General features: G+C 45.5%; 1 protein-coding gene and 1 non-coding gene across 2 annotated transcripts in view; both read right to left on the bottom strand.

Moving 5' to 3' along the window:
• ITGB2 (integrin subunit beta 2) overlaps window positions 1-10,652 on the bottom strand; it is a 25,589-nt gene extending 14,937 nt beyond the window's left edge. The window contains exons 1-6 of the mRNA XM_007948692.2: window positions 10,589-10,652; window positions 9,370-9,458; window positions 5,136-5,316; window positions 4,015-4,185; window positions 2,479-2,720; window positions 982-1,137 (exon numbers count right to left, since the gene is read on the bottom strand). Of these exons, the coding sequence (XP_007946883.1) occupies window positions 982-1,137; window positions 2,479-2,720; window positions 4,015-4,185; window positions 5,136-5,316; window positions 9,370-9,458; window positions 10,589-10,646 (897 nt within the window). The 5' untranslated portion in view covers window positions 10,647-10,652. The remainder of the gene's footprint in view (window positions 1-981; window positions 1,138-2,478; window positions 2,721-4,014; window positions 4,186-5,135; window positions 5,317-9,369; window positions 9,459-10,588) is intronic.
• Window positions 7,933-8,036, bottom strand: LOC122150750. Its single transcript, XR_006163833.1, has one exon. It is a non-coding gene; the product is annotated as a U6 spliceosomal RNA (small nuclear RNA).
• Window positions 10,653-22,818: the final 12,166 nt, after the last annotated feature.

Raw genomic sequence — 22,818 nt, 5'->3', positions numbered from 1 at the left:
AGTATGTTATGCCAATTGAACTTGATGTCCCCTGCGACTATGGTCCCAAGCCCGCAGGTTCAACTACTCAGTCCCTCTGGGTAGCTGTCTGTGACCAAGAAGTGACTACAACCTTGTCTATTTAGGAGCCTTTTTAAACAGTAAAATCACCAATAAAAAGCACAAAAATGTGAAAAATGTGGCTCTAAGTAGACTGTGGAAAGAATATTTATTTACAGTCAGAGAGCTGAAACAAGAAAGTGGATCATAGTCTTGTTCTACTTCGGCTGGAGCACCAGGCAACTCAAAGTTTTGACTATTCTGTGCATGTCCATAAATGACTGCAAAAGTGCTGTGAGTATTGATTTTGAGGTTACAAGTAAATTTTACCACGTAGGCAATACAAAACCAAAACACTAAACTCACTGCCGTCGAGTCGGATCTGACACATAGCGACAACTCCTTGGGTTTCCCAAGATGGTATCTCTATGGAAGTAGATTGCCTAATCTTCCTTTCGTGGAGTGGTTGGTGGGTTTGAACTGCCAGCCTTCTGGTTAGCAGTCAAATGCCTTAGGCACTATACTACCAGACATAATCTGTGAATAATGAGGACTTACTGCATATGATGGGGCATTTGGGTAGTGCCTGCACCCCAAACCAGAGCACTCACTGACCTTTCCCCATATGCTACTGTAGTGCCTCCCCTGCGAGGGAAGAATTCTTACACAATTAGCTTGAGGACAAAGTCAGGGAGATCTAGCACTGCCCAGCTCTGTGCTTGCAGGATCTCATCAATTGATGCAGATCTGAAGGAGGGGCCCTGCAGCTAGCAAGGCAGCCAGCTATAATGACTTTCCCATCATCCCTGCCCTTCTGCCTTCCCTCCAGTCCTAGGGCTGAAGCTCAGCTGAGTGTCCTAGTTGGGTATAAGACTACTAACTTGTGTGGCAAGTCTTGGCTGGGTGCCCCTTGGCAGTGGACCCATGAGGGGAAGGACTTACAAATTCATTGCTCTTTTTGTACATGTTGTCCTCCAGGTGACAGCGGCCATCATTGGGGGTCAGGATAGCACCCAGTTTCCCATCACCGGCGATGTGGAAGCCGTCGTCTGTGGCATACACAAGTAGACGTGTGACATTGCGCCAGCCAATTTCCTCCTGGGAAGAAAGCAGCTGCAGTTGTCTGACTGTTTCCCTAGCTTGTGCCCAGGACCAGCAGGTTTTCATGGCAGAAGGACCAAAAGAGTGAATGAAGGCCACCGGACACAGCTCACCCACCTGTGGGTTTTTGGTGTCTGCTTCAGACTAGTGCATGGAAGGCTCTGGAGAAATGCTTGTCAAGACCACAAAATTTAAATATCAAATAAGTAGATATGGGAGGGTGAGGGAAATTGAAATGCCTGTTTAAATTTTAAAAAGACACATCTTCCTTAGCCCCCCAAAATTTCAGACCTGGGAATAAATCCTAAGAAAAGAATCCTAAGGAAGAAAAAGTATACAAAAAGAAGAAAAAATATATATGCAGAAATGTTTACTACAATGTTGTTGTTGTTGTTGTTGTTGTTATGTGCCGTTGAGTCGGACCCGACTCATAGTGACTCCTCCTTGGGTTTCCGAGGCGGTATCTCTACGGAAGTAGATTGCCCAACCTTCCTTCTGAGGAGTGGCTGGTGGATTTGAACCGCCAGCCTTCTGGTTAGCAGCCAAGTGCCTTAGGCACTATGCTAAAACACTGTAAAGAGGAAATAACATATAACTTCAGAGATAGTACAACAGGGAGTTAAGTCTTTTGAAATGTTTCCTCGAAGAAATGTATGTTTAGCAGCAGACACATCACAAACTGATAACATACAAACATTTAAAAGTGTATTTACAATATGATTATAAAGTGTCACAGGGCTGACAGAGAAGCTGGAGAGTCCACTACTGGTTTGTTACAGTGGCAAATTTGCTCAGTGATTCAAGCACTGGGAGTGTGGGTTCTTGTAGCAAAGGTGTTATAAATACCCCAGACAGAACAAAGAGGGTGGCAGAAAGTGGGAGGAAGCAAGGGAGAGCATGAAGATACCCTTAGAGGGGCATCGAGTGGGAGATCTACTGCCACCTCCCTGGTGAGGATTCCCCTGTCCTTGGGGAGCACCTCGAAGAGGAGGAAGTGATTCCACTTCAGGACCCACAGGGTCAATGCCCTCAGTAGCTGTTTTCACATGTGATCATTTGCGTCCTATTTAGACTTCAAGAGATTTTTCCAGGTCCCAAGCTTAATTTGTGGTTTATAATGAAAGTAGTGGATGATATATGCCCCCCCCACACACTGTTGCCATCCTCACTACCTCACTCTCAGTAGGGATCCTGGGGGCCCAGGCCGGTAGCAGGGCTGGAACAGCAGAGGACAATGGCCCGAGTTCCTACAACGGTGCTCTGGGCAGTGTGAGTGGCCCTGTACTACCACCGAGGCTGCCTGTTGGAGGGATCAGAGACCCTGTCGGGGAATCTTACCGGGCATGCGGCCACCTGCATCATGGCATCCAGGCCACCCTCGGGGGCGTCCAGGTTCCCAGAAATCAGCTGCTTTCCAACCTCTGTCTTAAACTGGTTGGAGTTGTTGGTCAGCTTCAGCACATGCCGGAAGGCAAACGGGGCCTGGCACTCCTTCTCCTTTTTGGGACATGGGTTCTTCAGCTTCTCAGGGTGCGTATTGACAAAGGGCAGCACTGTTTTGTCCACAAAGGAGCCAAAGCCTGAGGGACACACAGTGTGAAAGGGGGACACGGTGTCAGAGGGGATACGTGTTATGAGAGGGACACGCAGTATAAGGAGGACCCTGTTGTGAGCAGGGACATGTGGTGTGAGGAGGGAAATGCATTGTGAGGGGATATGTGGTGTAAGGGGGACACACGATGAGGGAGAATACATGGTGTGAAGGGGACACACAATGCAAAGGGGATACATCGTGTGAGTGGGGGCACTTGGTATGAAGAGATATGCTGTTAGAGGGACACGGTCTGAGAGGGACTGTGGTGTGAGGGGGTATACAACATGTGAGGGGAATACACAATGTGAGGAAGGAACACAGAGTATAACATTGACATTATAATGTAGACACACGGTCTGAGGGGGCACACAGGGTATGATATAGGGACATGCAGTAGGAAGCACTCAGTGTGAGACAGGGGACAGGACAGGAGCATAGGCATGTGGTATGAGGTGGGGACACATGGTATGAGGCAGGAGTGAGGTGTGTGGCAGGGATGTGCAGTGTGAGGCAGGTTGGGTGGGTAGCCTCGTAAAGGTGAAGGCAGGAAGAGATGGGCAGGCCTCTTACTAGGGCAAAGGAGAAAGCAAGATGGTATGTATAATTGTGTGTTGTTGTTGTTGTTGTTGTTGTTTGCCGTCGAGTCGGCCCCGACTCATAGCGACCCCTCCTTGGGTTTCCGAGGCAGTATCACTACGGAAGTAGGATTGCCCAACCTTAATTGTGTGAGTGTTCATGTAATGGTGTATGAAAATGTGCAAGCACACATGTGTGATCATGTGTGTACATGTACGAGCACGAGTGTGTGCATTCATGGATGTGTATGTGCAAGTATGTGTGCATTCATGTGTGTGAGTGTGTTTCCCTGTCTCTGACCTCCTGCACCCTCAGCCCCAAACTGTACAATGGAGTATTCAGTCCCCTCAGCTGGGAAAGAAGGAGCTGCACAGGGTGTGCCATTACTTTCTTTAGCTCTATGACTATTGTGAAATCTATATGCCTTTGTATCCTTTAATTTTTCAATAATTAGCATAGTAAGACTTTTATCTTTCAGCAATATCAAAGACAAATGAAAGGAGGAGAGGGAGATGGAAGAGAAAGTGGAGGGGCCTACACAATGCCAAAAAAATCTCTGGGAGTGATGACGCTACGAACACCCCTTCAGATACTGTATCTGGAGGCACCTTAGTGTCCCACCCCCAGGACAGGTGCATATAAGGGGAGTGGCCCCAGGGCTGGGGAAAGGACTGAGCCAGTGGCCCTGGGCAGCCCGACCTCACCGATGCGGCCCGACTCAGTGATTTCGTTGAGGGCCCTGAGTAGGTCGCCCCCCAGCTTCTTGACATTGATGAGGTCATCGAGCATGGAGTAAGAGAGGTCCATCAGGTAGTATAGGTCGATGGGGTAGCCCTTGGCCCGCCGGAAGGTCACATTGAACATGGCAGCCTGGCCTGTCAGGGGAGGGCAGGAGTGAGCAATGCCACAAGGCCCAGTGTGCATGCATCAGGGGCTTAGAACCGGCATGCAGCCAACAAGAAGGCTGGCCTAACACCCCCTCTCCACAAGTCCTGAAATCTTAGGACTATCTCGTTTCATCACAGCCTGGCACATGGGTTGCAGGTAAGATACAAGTGCACAGTGAGGCTTGAGTTTCACTAAATCAGTACTGATTTTCTTTTTAGCATGAAATGAAAAACCAAACTCATTGCCATCAAGTCAATTCTGACCAATGGTAATTCCATGTGTTAGAGTAGAACTGTTTCACAGTTTTTTTTTTTTTTTTTTTTGGCTGTAATCTACTTTATGGAAGCAGGTCACTAGACCTTTTGCAGAACTGTTGTTGCTGTTGAGATCAAACTGCTAACCCTTAGGTTAGTAGCTGAGTGCAAATAGTTTGCCCTACCCCTAGACCTTTTAGCATAGATGTGTCTGAAATGCAAGAGAGTTGGGTGAAACAGTTTGCTTTGGGTTACTAATCTAAAGATTGGTGGTTCGAACCCACCCAGAAGTGCCATGGAAGAAAGACTTGGTGATCCGTTTCTGTGAAGATTTCAGCCAAGACAACTGTATGGAGCTAAGTTCTGCTTTGTAACCTTGGGGTAGCCATGAGTCAGAATCAGCTGGATGGCAACAGGTTTGTTTTTGTGGTATATGTCCCAAATAAAACCACGTCTATGCAGACAGTGGAGTGGGGAATCTGCTGGCGGCTGGAGAGAGAGTGGGAGTCTTGGTGGGACTCAGACTTTGGTCTCAGGTGTGCAGCAAAGCTCAGGCCTGAATTCCTGTGGCCTCACCTGATTCACCTTGCTGTCCCAACCAAAACATGAACACGGTTGAGCCTGGCTGGACCCTGAAACAGGACATACAGGGCACTGGGTCCAGCCCGCTAAGGCCAGCCTACCTGGTCTCAGGTAAAGTGTCACAGTCTGTGGGGACAGCTGCTTGCGGTTTCCCACCCAGTCCTCCTGAGCCTCAACAAGGCTCTTGGGGTCCACGATGTCATCAGACACACAGCCCTTCAGGAGCAGCTGGTCCCTGGTGTCACAGCGGATGGAGTCAGGTTCCCCACGCCCAGTGAAGTTCTGGGGGGCAGAGGGGTCAAGAGGAGGGCAGAGAGAATCACCCAGATGCCACACTATAGGCATGACAAGAGCTAACCCTAAGGGACAGATGACCATCCCTGGCCTCTCCTCATCTGCATCTAGGACAGGGCACAAGTCCACTGCTATAGACACCCACCTTCCAGACAGGCCTCCCTACAGTTCCCAGATTACATCTAGCCTTCAGGGCCCCAGTGGACAAATATGGAACAATCTGAGCATCAAAATGAAACAATGATAGTGATGGGTTCTAATGTATTGAATAAAATAAAATTCCTGGAGCCACACCCATAGAATTAAGTAAAGCATTTCTCTCCCCCTCCCACCCGTTTCCTGTTGCCCCCACCAGTAAAAGAACCCTCGGTCATATCCTCAGATCATAGCCAATTCAAAGAGGGTACTCTTGGTGTCGAAGCCAGGAATAGCATCAGCATCACTGGGCACCATAGCTTGACGGCCATAGCTCTGGGCTAAGCCCAGTGTTGGATAACCCAATATGCAAGGTAAGCACAGGCTTACTTGTGTTTACTTACCAATCTACAGTGAACAATTTCACAGTTTTTCACATCAAAAATTCTGCTTCTAGGTGTGGCTGGCATCTGTCTCTCTCCCAACCCCACAACATCTTACAGAACCAAAGCCTCTTTTCAAATTTACAATCCCTGACAGGGATGGAATACCAAGTAAGCAAGATAAGCATGGGCTTATTAATCTGTAGTGAACAGTTTCACCTGTTTTTCACTCCAATAAACTCACTTAAATAAACATTAGGTAATCCGTCCCTTGCCAAACTCCTCACAGCTCAGAGAGACACAAAAGTTCGAAGGAAGTGTGGGATTCTGGGTTCATGGCTTATTTCCCTAGACCATTTTGCCTCATAGGACTCCTGGGTCCCCACAGGGCAGAAGAAAAGAGGATACCATGCTAGGTGGATCCTGAGCACTGGCTGGCTATTTTAAACATATGTCGTTGTTAGTAGCTATAGAGTTGATTTTGACTCATGGCCACCCCAGGTGCATAGAGTAGACCTGTGCTCCATAGAATTTTCAAGGCATGACCTTTGAGAAGCAGATTTCCAGACCTGTCTCCTGAGGCACTGCTGGATGGGTTCACACCATCAATCTTGCTAACCAGAAAGCTGGCAATTCAAATTCACCAGACACTCCTTGGAAGGAAGACTGGAAGGAATCTACTAAGGAGGGGTTGCTATGAGTCAGAACTGACTCAATGGCAATGAATTTGGTTTTTCAGTTGGTTACAGGGTGCTTAACCGTATGCCCGGAGCTCTGGTAGCACAGTGCCTAAGGTACTTAACTGCTAACCAGAAGGCTGGTGGTTCAAACCCACCAGCCACTCCTCGGAAGGAAGGTTGGACAATCTACTTCCATGGTGACACTGCCTCAGAAATCCAAGGAGGGGTTGCTATGAGTTGGGTCTGGCTCAATGGCACATAACAACAACAACAATAACAACAACCGTATGCCCCAGACAGGGACTCCTGTTAAACATACTGCTAAGAAAATATACATGGTGGTTCAGTAGTAGAATTCTTGCTTTGCATGTGGGAGACCCAGGTTTGATTTCTGGCCAATGCATCTCATGTGCAGTGACCGCTCATCTGTCAGCGGAGGCTTGTGTGTTGCTATGGTGCTGATAAGGTTTCAGTGGAGCTAAGACAGATAAGGAGGAAAAGCCTGATGATTAACTTCCAAAAAGCAGCCAAAGAAAACCTTATAGACCACGGACTGGTTCCCAGCTGATCATGGGGATGGAGAAGAACCGGACAATGTTTAGTTTTGTTACACATGATGTCACCATGAGTCAGGACTGACTCACAGAAGCTAACAACAATAATCTGCTCACACTGACACAAGGAACCCAGGAAAGATAGCGCAGAGAGAAATGACATTGCTTATTGATAGTAGGTAGAGGAGTTTGATGAAGGGATAAGGAAGGGATGACACTTGCTGGGTGTGCCTCTTTGTACTGCTTTGACTTCTGACTGTAGTCATGCTTTAAGTACTCGAAACATTAAATCAACAAGAATGGGGAGATAAAAAAATATCTAAAATGAAGTACACACAGAAATAAATGAAGCTAATTGTATTTCAAATGAATAAAATAACCTCACTGAAGAGAGAGAGAAAAAGAGAGAGAGAGAGAAATCTTTACAGAAGCAGAGTACCTCATCTTTCTTCCATGGAGTAGCTGGTGGGTTCAGCCCGCCCACCTTTTGGCTAGCAGCCAAATGCCTTAACCACTACCCCACCAGAGCTCCTTCATCAAAGAGAAACAAACAAACAAAAAACCCCAAACTCATTGCTGTCAAGTTGGATCTGACTCCTAGTGACCCCTCCTTGGGTTTCTGAGTTATTATCTCTGTGGAAGTAGATTGCCCAATCTTCCTTCCAAGGAGTGGCTAGTGGCTTTTAACCACCAGCCTCCTGGTTAGCAGTCATATGTGTTAGGCACTATGCCACCAAAGAGAAGGAAGGAAAAATAAAGAAGGTTTGAATCCCAGGACTTTGACCACACCCCTTAGCTGAAAGGAAGAGGGACAGCAAATCATACATGACTTCTTCTTCTTCTTCTTTTTTCTTAAATATGGAACAGTTCACAAATTTGCATGTCATCTTTGAGAAAGGGGCCATGCTAATCTTCTCTGTATTGTTCCAATTTTAGTGTATGTGCTGCTGAAGCAAACATAGTATATGACTTCTTATCTGCAGGCTTCTGTAGCAGTGAGTCAGCTAGTGCCCCGGGGCTGTTATCTATGGATTGAAGGAGCAAGAAAATGAGAAATGTACTGAGAAAGTTGGGTGCCAAGTTTCTCAGGAAAAGGGACAGGGATTTCTCAGAAAATGTCTGACTCTAGTACAGGGGTGAGGGAAATACTAGAGGAGCCTGGAAGGTCTTGTTTTTCTAGAAAGTAAAGACAGGCTCACAAAATGACAGGGCCACAGGAGCTGGACTGGAGAGGCTTCCATTGGCCGCATCAGGAACAATTCGAGCATCAAAATGAAAAGATGATACTGAGCCATAAAGAGAAAGGTAGCACAACTACATGCTACAACATGGATGAACCTAGGAAACAGGGTGCAAACAAAATAAATCAGCACGAATGACAAAGCTTGTATGATCCCACTTAGGTGAGAGGTCTAAAATGGGCAAATGCATAGAGAACAAAGCACATCCATGGTGACCAGGGGCAGGGAAGGTGAGAATGGAGAGCAGTTACACAATGGATGCTGAATTTCTGTTTGGGGTGATGAAAAAGTTTTGGAAATAAATAGTAGTGATGGTTGCACAACATAGTGAATATAATTAATGTTACTGATTGGGCACTTAAAATGGTAAATTTTGTTATATATATTTTTAACACAATAAAAATGAAAATGGTTGTGATATGAATAAAATTTCAGAAGTTTAAAAAACATTTAAGTGTTGAATAAAATAAAAACCCCATAGGTCTATACTGATAAGGTATAGACAAAAGTAAAATATATAGATGATGAGATAGATGATAGATAGGTAGATAGAGAGAGAGAGATATTGTTGTTGTTAGGTGCTGTTGGGTTGGCTTCAGCTCATAGTGACCCCATGTACAACAGAACAAAACACTGCCCAGTCCTGTCCCAGCCTCACACTCCTTACTATACCTGAGCCCATCATTGCAGCCACTGTGTCAATCTATCTTGTTGAGGGCCTTCCCCTCCTTCACTGACCCTCCACTATACCAAGCATGATATCCTTCTCCAGGGAATGGTCCCTCCTGACAACACAACCAAAGTAGGTGAGATGAAGGCTGGCCGTTTTCAATTCCAAGGACTAAAAGTCCCTTCTTACATTAGAATGTCAATTATTAAAAGTAGAAGGATTAAAGGCATTAGAACATCACCACTTTGTCACTATCACAGTAAAAACTGACTCAAGAAGAATCTTCAATGGAAGGTAAAGTTGGTGGGTGCATGTTTGATGGGAAACAGGATATTTATCAGCCTACAAGTATCTCCCCACAAATCCTGTGGTTCTTACCAGCTTCTGGCACCAGGCGCAGCCAGGCCCCAACTCCACGCACTCTCGACAGGTGCTGACCTTGTACTTCATGCATTCCTGGGGCAGAGCTAGGGGGCAGACAGGCCTGTGAGCAGTGGCCATAACCCTGGCCCAAGTCCACTGAATGGGAGAAGGAAGGAGGAAAGGTAGCCTCCCCCACCCCACTCCACAAGCTGTCCTAATGCAGTGGAAAGGGGACTTGGACATTTATTTCTACAGATAAACCATCCATAAACTCATCTACAGAGGACAGAGGTGGGTGAAGTGGGAGGAGCATGAGAAGCTGTGAGGGAGGGTAGAAACAGCAGCAGGTGGACAGTAGGTGGGAACAGGGGGCTGATATGGGGGCTAGGAGGAGCTCTGGAATAGGATTTGGGAAGACTGAAGATTTTAAGCAGGGAAGTTCTTGATGGTATCTGTCCTTTAAATAGAGCCCCTCTGGCTGCTGGGAGGACATATGGGGGCACTGCTGGTGTCTGGGGACAGATGATGGTGGTTTGGGACAAGAGTGTAGAGGCAAGTGTAGGAGAAATTGTGGGATTCTGGGTAAATGTGGACAACGGAGATGGTAGAGTTTGGAGGACTTGTCAATGAGATGGATTCAGGCTATGAAGACTGGAGAGGGGTGTTGGGGGGGATGTAGGCTGTGGCTGTGCTGGGGGAGGGGACACAGGTGTTTTGGGATCAAGCACCAAACCTCTGTTGTGGGATTGGTGAGCTAAGGTGCCTGGTAGACCTTCTAGCAGAGATGCCTGTGAGCACTGAGGAGGGAGGACTGCGGGATCTGATCAAGCTCAGGGGAGTGGGGGTTGGAGGTGGAAATTTGAGGTGCAAAGGTAGAATTTAGAGCCATGGGGGTGGCACACTGAGACAGGAGCTGAGGGTGGGTACAGGGAGTGAAAGGCCAGGCTGCTCCAGGGCCAAGCCCCCAGCCAAGGGGAGGTGAGGAGAAGGGCTTGCAGGAGATTGAGAAGGAATGGACAGAGGAGAAAAAATTAGTGAACTCATTGGGAGAGATCTCAGCAGAGGGGTCCTGAATGGAGGTGCAGAGTGATAGCTTGGAGACATTGAGGTCACCACTCCTGACATGTAGGGAGACTGAGGCCCATGTCTAAGAGGTAGTCCCAGCAGTACAGTCTTCCTGAGCATCCCTGGAACTTTGTTCAGTGGTTCCCATTCTTCCCACCCAAGAACTCACTGGACCTGATGAACAGCAGGCCTGTCAATGTGAGCAGCAGGGTACAACGGCCCAGCATGACCTGTGGAAGAAAAGGGTCTTGGTGACAGAGTTCAGACTCCAGGCCCACAGCACCAGACAACCACTCAATCACACCTATGGCATCCATGAGCCCCTCACGTGGCCTGGGGTGCCTGCAGGAGAACTTCTCCCTGCTCTGAGGGTGTTCAGACTGGGTTAGGGAAGACATGGACCAGCCCTAACCCCACACAAGGGAGTTAGGCTCTAGGAGGATCAGGGAAGCTTCGTACCACGGCTCCCACAATCATGCACCTGCACTCCACTGAGTAGCAAGCTGGATTGGTTGTGGCCTTGATGTACTCAGTGTGGGCTGAGTCCCCAACTGGAGGGACTTGAGTTCTACACCCAGGTCCCTCAACAGGTGGCAGGGCTGGACTAGGAAGAGAACAAGCCTCACTGAGTGCTAACTCTGTGCCTGACAATGCTGGATGAGCATCCCAGATACCTTGCCAAAAGTTCCATAGACCTGTCCCAGCCCCTCGCTACCAGGCCCTGCTATTTAGTTCCTCCACCCCCACCCCCACACCATCCTGAGCAACCCTGGGCTCTGTGGATGAGCTAACAGGGCTTCAGCAGCAGAGGTTGGTTTAACTGGTACTTGCTGTCCAGATGTCCCGAAGGTCAGGATAATTCAGGGCCTGAGCCTAGAAGGGTATCTTCCTAACACTCCACACTGCTGTGGGGCAGGAGCTGGCCAAGGTGTATCCCCCTGCCTCCCTTGGGCTCTGCATCTCCTACCTTGCAGTGCCTATGGCCTTGGAACTGAGGTGAGGGCTGGCCCTGACTTAGACATGGCCAAAAGCAGCATGTCCCACCCAAGTCAGATCCTGTGAGTGGTGCAGGCTGTCTGGGCAGGGGCAGGCATGGGGAAGCAGCTCTGACTCCCCAGGACTCAAAGCACAATCTTTCACAGGTGCTGAGTTGGGAACACAGCTGGTTGCTAGTCCTTTTATCTGAGACCCAGGAGGGGAGAGTTTGCTGAGTGGCATGCAGGAAGTGATATTTATCTTACAGGGCTGTGTTTGTGTACAGAAAAGGGCCAGCATATGTTACCCACTAGTGCCAGTTCCTCTGAGACCAGGCTCCTGAGGTGTCCAGTCCCCTCCCATGGGCTGCCCTGGTGGTAGTGGGTTTGACAGGGTTGCCTCAGTGGCCTAAGGCTGAGGAAGCCAGGCCTCTTGCCATGCGACAAGTCTTCCTGGGGTTCATGGGACCCCTCATCACCATACTGGGACCCTTCTCACCCTTTCTTCTCGGGGACTGATGCATTTATGGTGGGATGTTCAAGTTGGGGAGGACTAGCCAGAGGCCCTGCCCAACCCTAGTTCCTTTTTGTTTGGTTTTTGTCTTAAAGTCAATTTGATCAGAAATTAATATCGCCACTCCTGCTCTTTTACAGTTGCCATTTGCTTGATATATCTTTTTCCAACCTTTGATTTTTAGTCTATTTTTGTCTTTGTCTCTAAGGTGTGTCTCTTGTAGACAGCATATTGACGGGTTTTGTTTTCTTATCCAATCTGCAACTCTCTGTCGCTTGAGTGGTGCATTTAATCCATTAACATTCAGAGTAATTATTGACAAGAATGAATTGGTTGCTGTCATTTTGTTATGTGTTTTTTTCATGGTGTCCCTGGTTTCTTTGTTCCATATTATTTTCTGTGCTGAGCTCAATATGTTTATGAATCATATTATCATTTTCTTTATTGCTGTTATTTTAGTATTTGCTGAATGTTTGTGCTTGTCCTCTTTTTTATTGTGATGTGAAGGCTTATCATTTTTCTTTGAGGTTAGACTGTGATTTATAATTTTCTCCCTGAGATTAGAATAGTCCATTTTATCTTGAAACTCTTTTTACTTCCTCACCATTTAGAAGTTCTGTAACTACACAGTATTTTCCCTCTTTTTGGTTTGTAGTTGTCCTCCCTTGCCAATTGATGTCTCTGGTTCCCTGTTTATAATCTTGTAAGCTTATTTTACTTTGGATATGTCCATAGCTGTGGTTTCTGGGTTATGTTATCTTGTGTATTAATGGTCAGTTGTCATTTGCTATTTTTGGTTCCCTGTTCAAAGGACTCCCTTTAGTATCTCTTGTAAGGTTGGTCTGGTATTAACAAATTCCCTTAGTTTCTGCTTATCGAAATCTCCTAATTTCACCATCATATTTGAGGGACAATTTTGCCAGGTATATAATTCTTGGTTGAAAAATTTTTCTTTCAGGGTTTTATATATACCATCCCATTGCCTTCTTGCATGCATGGTTTCTGCTGAGAAATCAGAGCTTATTCTTACTGGTTGTCCTTTTAAGTAACTTTTTGTTTTCCCCGTGCTGCTTTCAGGATTCTGACTTTGTCTTTGGTTGTGATGAGTTTGATGATGATATGTCTTGGTGATTTTCTTTTGGGGTCCATCCTGTTTGGGGTTCTTTGGACTTCCTGAATGGATATGTTCTCATCTTTCATCACATCAGGGAAATTCTCCTCCAACAAATCTTGTACAATTTTCTCTCTGGTTTTATTTTTCTCTTCCTGTTCTGGAATTCCAATGACATGTAGGTTATTCTTTTTGAAGGTGTCCCACATGATCCTTAGGCTTTCTTCATTTTGTTTTGATCTTTTTTTCTGATTGATCCCTTTCCAAAGAAGTATTCAGGTCTTTTTCTTCAATCTCATTAATTCTGTCTTCCATTGCATCAATTCTACTCCTTTGCCCTTCCAATGTGTTATGTATTTCTGACAATTTAGTATTAATCTTCTGGATTTCTATCTGTAGATTTAGAATCATTTCTAATTTTTCATTTATTTTGTCATTTTGTTCTTGTATTTTCTTCCAAAATTCTTCTAGGGATTTGTCTGTGTTTTCCTTGATCTGTCTCTCAATCCCTTGAAGATACCTAAATATAATTCTTTTGAATTCCTTATCAGAGAGTTCTAATGCTGCTTCTTCTTCAGGGATGTGTTCTGGGTCTGTATCTTTCTCCCTTGTTTCTACCACTTTATCTTGCTTTTTTGTGTGGACTGTGATGGTCTGTTGTCTCTGAGACATCATGGCATTGTTGTATTTAGCTCTCTGTTAACTGTTTGTGAAGAGCAGCCAAGGGTGGTTCAGGCTCTTCTTGGTGGTTGTTTATCATTGTCCTGTTGATAGAGAAGGAAGTGGTGACTTTCACTCAGTAAGTGAAGCTGCAGGTGGTGTGGGTGTAGTTGTATCGTACGGGGACTGTTGCTGTCTTCTACTTTGTTAGACAAAAATAACAATTAAATAACCATCAAAAAAGTAAAAGCACATGGACAAAAAATACATTGTGTATCACACAGGAACAGTAACCAAAAAAAAAAAAAAAAGAAAGAAAGAAAAAGGGGAAAAAGAAGGATAAAAGAAAAGAAAAAACCCCTGCAATACCTGGGGAGAGGGCAATAAGAGAAAAAAGGTAGAGAAGGAGAATAATGTAGGAAAAATGGGCAAAATGGAAAAAGAAAAGCAAGGAACCAGGTTAACCACAAGAAAGAAAAAAAGTTGCAATCAGGAACAGGGAAAAGAAAAAAAGCTGAAAACTAGAACCTGGGAGGGGAATAATAAAGAATAATAGTAAAAAGGACAAAAGTAATAATACTAATGGTAGACAAAAACAAACAAACTAAAAAACAGAAAAAAAGAAAAAAAAAAAAATTGGGGCAGAGCACCCAGGCTCCGTCCGAGTACACAGACTGGGATGGAGTTCCTGCTGGCCCACAAAGTGGGTAGGAGTGAGGGATGGCCACACCTCTGTTCACCAAGAGGGTGTGGGGTATAAGAGCAACAAGGGGAATGTCACACCTTTCCAGTCGTCCTGGAGTGTCCTTGGGGTTCCTGGCAACTGGAGCCTGTCCTTAAGTTCCTGGAATCTGGGAGAATGCTGTTGCTTTAATATCCAAAATGGTCAAGTCACTTGTAAACATTCAAAATGGCTGCACCCTCCAGACAGAGAAAAGTCCACAGCTCAACCCTCCTTCCTCTTTGCTGCTTTCCTTTTTATTCCCCAGCCACCAGAGCAGTCCTCTGTATAGTCCCTGGCTAGCAGGGACAATTTTTAGGTTAATTCTTAAGTCCTACCACCACTCAGCAATATGCAAGCTGTCTGTGCTGTCAGGATCACTGCCAGATTGCAGCTCCGTATATCTCCTTTTTTGGTGTTTTAATGCAAATTCTTCTGTTAATTGGAGTTTAGTCCACTTCTATATCCTTCTTTTCAACAGTCAGGGATCCAGGATTATCTTCTGTATCTGTGTTAATTGGTTCCTCTTTTCTTTGTTGAAGAGGGTCTGCACAATCTTTCTACCTATTCCACTGTCTTACTGGAACTGCGCCTGTTTGTTTGGAAATAGCCACTCCCCAGTCCCTCTTAACATTGCAGTCAGGACCCACAGGTGTCAAAATGAAACCCTTGGTCCTTTCCATTTCGGGATCAAAAGCAGAAGCCACTCTGGGAGCACCTTGTGCCCTATCTGACTTCCTAGGTCATGTAGGTGAGAGTGGCAGTGGTGTTCTCAGTTTACTTCCAGCCTAGCCTGCTGGTAAAAGTCTCTCTTTGAGGTGGAGGGCTCAGTCTTGTGCCAGCCCCTACTGTCCCTCTGTGCCCTCCAAAGTTCCCTGGCTAGACTGTCCTCAGGTCACAAGTCAGGGCTGCCAACCCCATAGCTGACCTAAAGGACTTTCTCCTGACCAGATACCAGTGCCATCCTGGGACCCACACCTGAGTACCCATTCTGAGCACAAAGTATATTGGCCTCAGGACAGTCCCCTCTTCCAGGGCACTAGCAGCCGAGGGCAGGGGGCACCACTCCTCATGACACCCCAACCATGTACGTGGGCTAACAGGGCCAGAAGCCCCTGAGTTCTGGATAAAGACCCAACCCACAAACAGCTTGTGTTCTCCCTGGGTCGCATAACCACACCGCCCCCTCCCTCCTATAAACTCTCATAATGACCAGCAGGCCAAGGTCCTGGTGACCTGTTTCCATAAAGATCACAGCCACAAAAAACCTGTGAAGCACAGTTCTACTCTGACACATGCAGGGTTGCCATGAGTCAGAATCAACTCAATGGCAGCTAGCGACAACAACAGAACATCACGGGGGAAACTAAGGCAGAGCAGCAGCAGGCTGTGGACTTAGGCATCTGCTTACACCACAACACTCCTGACCATAGAGGGAAAGGGGCACTTTGGTTAATATAAGACCAACCCACAGACCACAGGCCCTGACCTTGGTCACAGGAAGCAGGCTGGGGTGGGGCCTCTAGCTCTATCTCTAACACTGCTCCTCCATCAAGTGTTGCAAGGTCCACACTGATGGGTCCCAGGGGGCACAGGGTGGGGGTTGCTGAAAGGAGTGAGGCTTCCTCTCCTACTCTATAGCCAGGCAGGCATCAGAACACCAGACAAATGGTGTCTCTGGAGGTGGAGGGCAGTGGGTGGAGGCTGAATTCCCACAGATTGAGAGGACCAGTGCTAAGCTCCCCACCTCACTGAATAGCACACACTGAGAGTGGGGAAGCAGGGCAAGCGAAGCAGAGGTCAAAGTCAGCCAGGCCCACCCACTTGTTAGGCCAAAGTAGACATACCCCATAGTCAGGAATGGTCCTCAGAGACTCTGGGCCTTTGGAGGTCTCGAGACCAAAGCCCTGTGGAGGCTGGCCAAAAGGATCTAGTTATCCTGGATCCTGGTCCCCAAGATTGTGCAGCTCAGGTCCACAAGTCACTACACCACTCTGCCTCAGTTTTTCTTTGCAAGCTGAAAGCGATCATAGGGTATGGTCACAGCACTGGGGAGCTGATACCCTGTGTATATTGGACTCATGCAGCAGCTGGTGTCAGACACTTGGTAAAAGAGTGAGCAGATTGAGAGGTGCCTGGCCACAATCAATCCCCAGGAGCCCCAGGGCTGGGCCCACAAGAATGAGCAGGAGGGAGCAAGACCAGGTATATGGCCAGGGTCCTCCCAGGCCACCTGAGGTCAGCCCTACAGTGTTCAGGTCCAGAGCCAGGTAAGTGTCCCTTACCCAAGGTCACCCTAATGGACACTCCCTGCTGCCTGGGATATGGGCATCCTCCTTGCCAAGCCCTGGGCTGCTGCAGGGTTTGCTGGCTAAGGGCGGGTGCCCTCACCAAGAAGCTGGAGCTGGCCTTGACCTTAACCCTGCCCCGAGTTGCACTGGCAAAACTGAGCACAACTACAGGAAGTGGGGTGGAGTGTCACCAAGTCCTCTGGGCTGTGAGGCTGTGTCATCTTCCCTCAAAACCTCCCTCAGGAGACCATCCCCTCACCCGCCCCAGCACCAAATGCACAAAGCTAACAAAGATCACACTTCACAGGGAATGAAGCTCTTAAACATCTAAGTTTTAAAAGACGAATGAAAATAGAATGTGCTTCTTTTAAGTCACACACACACACATTCATATTCACAAAAAGAAGATATCAACCACATGGTAAAAGACAGAAGGAAAAGGAGGTAGAAAAGAAAAAGAAAGAGGCAGGAATATGAATGTATATGTGATGATGTTTAGTTGACGTCAGACCAGGCCTACTACCCAAAGACAAGTCAGAAAAATAAACCCCTTGGTGCCGATCTGCAAGACCTTCTGAACTCGGTGAAAGGCAAAGAAATCAAACGACAGGTTGAGCATGGTTGAGTACTGCTCAGGGAACATTGAAGTATTGCAAGGTCTACACTGATGGGTCCCAGGGGGCACAGGGTGGGGGTTGCTGAAAGGGGTGAGGCTTCCTCCCCTACTCTATAGCCAGGCAGGCATCAGAACACCTGGAGGTGGAGAGCAGTAGGTGGAGGCTCAGTTCCCACAGATTGAGAGGACCAGTGCTAAGCTCCGTGGCCACATAAGGAGAACGGTGGAAAAAAAAAAAAAAAAAGAAGAAGAAGAAGAAGATGAGAAAGCAGGAGATTCATTCATTCCAGGATCTGTAGGATTCAAGAGCTATTTCAAATAGAAAAAAGTAAAAGCTTACATCAATCCAAAACCAAAACCAAACCCAAACCCGAGGCCGTCAAGTCAATTTTGACCTATAGTGACTCTACAGGACAGAGTAGAACTGCCCTATAGGGTTTCTAAAGCTGTAATATTTTTTTTTTCTTTTTTAAAATTTTTATTATGATTTGGGTGAAAGTTTACAGAGCAAATTCATTTTCCACACAGTAGCTCACATACACTTTGTCTCATGACATTGGCTGTGATTTCCCTATAACATAACATAAAGCTGTAATCTTTATGAGAGCAGACTACCACATTTTTTCTCCGTGGAGCAGCTGGTGGGTTCAGACTGCTGACCTTTTGGTTAGCAGCTGAGAGTTTGAACCACTGTCACCAAGGCTCCTAAAAACTTAACAATGAATATAAAATAGTCATCAACCTTTTAGACCAAAAGACACAGTACCAAAATAAATGCAATGACTTTTGCTTCATGTAAAATCTTCCCCAAAAACTGGACAGAAACACGATTCAAGTGAAAGACCAGAACACACCATTCTCAGATTAAGGGGATCTCCCTGCCTTTCCCAAAAAAAGAAGAAAAAGCAGTTTCTGATCCCATGTGTGCAGAGTAGAACTGGACTTCCTAGGTTTTTCAGGGCCATAACCTTTCAGAAGCAGCCCTGGTCACAGCCTCACTACAAATTTTAAGGGCTGCAGTTTCTGACCAAAATGGGGTAAAGTGAGATCTTTCTTCTCCACACACATACTAATTATGAATCTGAAAATACTCTGCTAACTAACTCTTAAATCAAAGAGAAAATGAAAATTATATTTGTAGGCATTTCAGCAAAGAAGACAAATAGAGCACTCTTGTAAATTTCAGATGTACTAGAGCTAGTTTTGAAAATAAATAAAAGAACCAGAAGGATATGTATTTCAGAGTGAGGAAAGCTAAGCATAAAAGCAAAAGAAGAAAATATCAAGATGATGGCTTGACTCTAAAACCAAAATACTTTTGTACATAAAAAAATTTCTGGGCAATTCCATTACTAGGTATATATCCTAAAGAAGTGAGAACCAGGACAAGAACAGATATATTCATACCCATGTTCATCGCAGCACTTTTACAATAGCAAAAAAAATGGAAACAACCTAGGTGCCCATCAACAGAAGAATGGATAACCAAACTATGGTACATAAACACAATGGAATACTATGCAACCCTAAAGAATAACACAGAATCTGCAAAATATCACATAACGTGGATAAACTTACAGGACATTATGCTGAGTGAAATAAATCAATTATAGAAGGAAAATATTGTATTAGTCTGTTATTGTAAAAAATTCAAGGAAAGGTTTCTATATGGAGGGAAATTTTCTTTGTTGGTTACCAGGGGTGGGAGGGGAAGGGAGGAGAGGGAACACTCTTAGATAGGTAGAGAAAAGTATTGATTTGGGTGAAGAGAAGGGCAATGTATCAAATGTGAGTGATCAACATGGTGGGGTTGAGGAAGAGGAAGACAGAAAGAGGTGCATGGGAGGTACAGACAACAAAGATGAACCCTTTTATACATAGAGTAGTGTATTGTCAGTGAAGGCAAACACTGATGTACAGGTGGATAGATGGGTGGGCAGGCTGAACGACCATGTATGTCTATGCAGGGGGGAGTGTGCCCATGACCATGCATAGGGTTGGCAGACAGTGCTTCTACAAGTGTATTTGTATGTTCTGTAAGAATTCCCAGGTATATAGTAGAACTGACAAGGGACAAGGTTGTAGTCATTTCTTGGCCACAGCCAGCTACCCAGAGGTAACAAGTAGTTGGACCTGTGGGCTCTGGACCATAGTTGGAGGGGACATCAAGCTCAATTGCCATAACATCCTACACGAAAACATTGTTCCACATCCTACTTTGGCAAGTAGCGACTGGGATCTTAAAAGTTTGCAAGTGGTCATCTAGATGTAACGATAGGTCTCTCCTCGTCCAGGGCAAAGAAGAAGAAAGAAAACCAAAGATGCATGGAAAAAATTAGTTCAAGTGACTGGTACACCATATGATCCTCTCCTTAGCCTATACAACTATGAGACCAGCAGAACTAGATGGTTCCCAGCTACCACTGTCAACCACTCAGAGGGGGATCTACGTAGGAGATCCTGGATAGAGAGGGAGAACAATGTGGAACAAAACTCAAAATCATTGGGAAAAAAAAAAGGGGACCAGGTTTGCTGGTCTGATAGAGCCTGATGGAACCACTGAGACTATGGCCCCTGGCTACCCTTCATGTCTGGAATTGAACCCACTCCTGTGGCTTCTAGCCAAACAAAAGACAGGCATAAGAGCTGAACATTTACATCAGGTAGATACACTCCTTGGAGAGAACAATCATGGGAGAATAGGGGCTGTGTATGCACAGGGAGACAGTTCAGGGGGCAGGAGTGTATGGGAGGGAAGGACACAGGGAAGAGGTAACAATGGGGAGGAAGTGGGAAGAGAGCTGTTGCATTGTGGGAAATTGCAGTCAATGTCATGAGACAAAGTGTATGTGAACTGCTGTATGGAAAGTGAATTTGCTCTGTAAGCTTTCACCCAAATCACAATAAAAATTAAAAAAAAATTGCTTGGGCAAAAATATTTATTATCTATTTAATGCAAAATAGTAATGGTAATCTTAATCTCTAAAGAGGTCTTAGAAATTAATAACAAAAAAGCCAATACCCTATAGAAAAGGCTATGGACTTATGAACAGATGATTCATGAAAGAATAAATGCAACTGGTAAAAAAAAAATGAAAAAGTCAACTTGATACGTCAATCAAAGTAACTAGGTTACTTTTTTAAAAAAAATTTTTATGGTGATTTGGGTGGAAGTTTACAGAGTAAATTCATTTTCCAGACAGCAGTTCATACATATATTTTTTTCATGACATTGACTGCAATTCCCTACAATATAATAGCTTGCCTTCCATTTCCTCCCTGTAGTTATCCCTTCCCTGTATCCCTGTTTCCTCTGTATTCTTGCCCCCTGAGCTATCTCCCCGTGCAAACACTGCCCTTCTGATTTCCCATGATAGATCATTCTAAGGAGGGTATTTACCTGATGTAAATGGACCCTATATGCCTGCTTATAGTTTGGCTGGAAACCACAAGAGTTCAATTGCAGACCTGAAGGGTTGTTGTTGTTGTTGTTATGTGCCGTCGAGTCGGCCCCGACTGAAGGGTAACTAGGGCCATAGTCTCAGAGGTCTCACCAGGCTCTATCAGACCCGTAAACCTGGTTTTTTTATGATTTTGAATTTGATCCGTATTGTTCTTCCACTCTATGCAGAATCTCCTGCACTGAGCCCTTTCTGAGTGGCTGAGAGTGGTAGCCTGGCAGCATCTAGTTCTTCTGGTCTCATGGTCATATAGGCTGAGGTTTGCATGGTCCACTAGTCCCTTGCACTATTTGTTTTCATGTGTCTTTGGTTTTCTTCATTCTTCTTTGGTCTGGACAAGGAGATACCCATTGTTGCATCAAGATGGCAACTTGCAAGCTTTTAAGACCCCCGTCTATGCTCACCAAAGTAGGATGTAGAACAGTGTTTTGCATAGTATGTTATGCCAATTGAGCTTGATGTCCCCTGCGACCATGGTGCTGAGCCCACAGGTCCAACTACTCGCTCCCTGAGGGTTGTTGGCTGTGGCTAAGAAGTTATCATAACTTTGTCCCTTGTTAGCTTTATTATATGTATGGGCATTTACCCATGGTCATGAATATATTCCCTTTTGCTAGACACACCTGATCATTCAGCCTGTCTACCCATCTATTTACCCATAGATGAATGTTTGTTATCACTGATAACGCAGTATTGTGTATGTAAATGGGTTTATGTTTGTTGTCTGTACCTCTTGTGCACCTCTCTGTGTCTTCATTTTCCTAAGTGTTGTTCTGGTGGTTGCTCACTTTTGGTATATTGCCTTTTTCTTCACCCAAATCAATATTTGTCTCTACCTATCTAGCAGTGTTCTCTCCCCTCTCCTCCCATCCCTGGTAACCAGCAGCTTCCTTCCATATACAAACTTTTCTTTAAGTTTTTACAATACTAAACTAATATAATATTTGTCCTTCTGTGATTGACTTATTTCACTCAGCATAATGTCCTCCAAGTTCATCCATGAAGATAATTATGTTACTTTTCCACCTAGCGAATGAGGAAGTGTTTTTAACATGCCACCCAATGCAATCCTACACAGCAATGAAAAAGAACCACTTCAACAAGCAACAACACAGATGGAGTTCCCCAACACACCATGGATTGGAAGGCACCACACCATAAGAGTGTCTGCTCCCGCAGAGATCAAAGACAATAGCCTGCAGATGTACTCATGGTTGGAGAGAAGAGGGAGGAGGGGTCGAAGGGGCAAGCAGATGCAGTCATTTTGGGATGATGCCTTGAGCCCTGCACATGGGACTTGTTCCCTCGTGCTTCAATAAATATAGTTATTGGAAACTCAGGTCCAAAGCAGTCACTACACCACCCATGGGTCAGGAATTTGTGCATAATTTCCACGTAGGCAAGAGTGTAAGGTCAACCTTCTTTGTCCACTCACTAACTCTCTTCAGATGTATATAAACCTAACTGCCGTCAAGTCAACTTTGGCTCATGACATCCCCATGCATTTCAGAGTAAAATTGCTCCATAGGATTTTCAATGGCTAATTTTTCAAAAGCAGATCTCCATGCCTTTCTTCCAAGGCACCTCTGGGTGAACTCAAAACTCCAACCTTTTGTTTAGCAGCTCAGCATATTCACTGTTGGCACCACCCAGGGACCCCTAGGATTGTATGTTATTGTGTTAGTTGCTATTGAGTGAATAATTCCAACTCATGGTGACCCATGTGTTCAGAGCAGATCTGCTCCATAGGGTTTCAAGGCTGTGGCCTTTCTGAAGCAGATTGCCAGAACTTTCTACCATGGTGTCTTTGGGTGGACTGGAACCTCCAATCTTTCAGTTAGCAGCCAAATGGGTTTACTGTTTGGGACACCCTGGGTCTCCTAGAAGTGAATATATTCCTATATACTGGGAAAGGCTATACAGCCACCACACTTTATTTATTTATTTTTTTAAATTAGGATTTGGGTGAAGATTTACAGAGTAAATTCACTTTTCATACAGCAGTTCACATATACTTTGTCTCATGTCATTGACCAAAATTTACAATGCAG

This window comes from Orycteropus afer, unplaced genomic scaffold (genome assembly GCF_000298275.1).
Source record: "Orycteropus afer afer isolate SDZICR_OR568_19922 unplaced genomic scaffold, OryAfe1.0 scaffold00219, whole genome shotgun sequence".
In the NCBI taxonomy this organism is placed as follows: domain Eukaryota; kingdom Metazoa; phylum Chordata; class Mammalia; order Tubulidentata; family Orycteropodidae; genus Orycteropus; species Orycteropus afer.
Note: the sequence above shows the minus strand (reverse complement) of the source record. Positions and strands in the feature narration are given on the sequence as shown.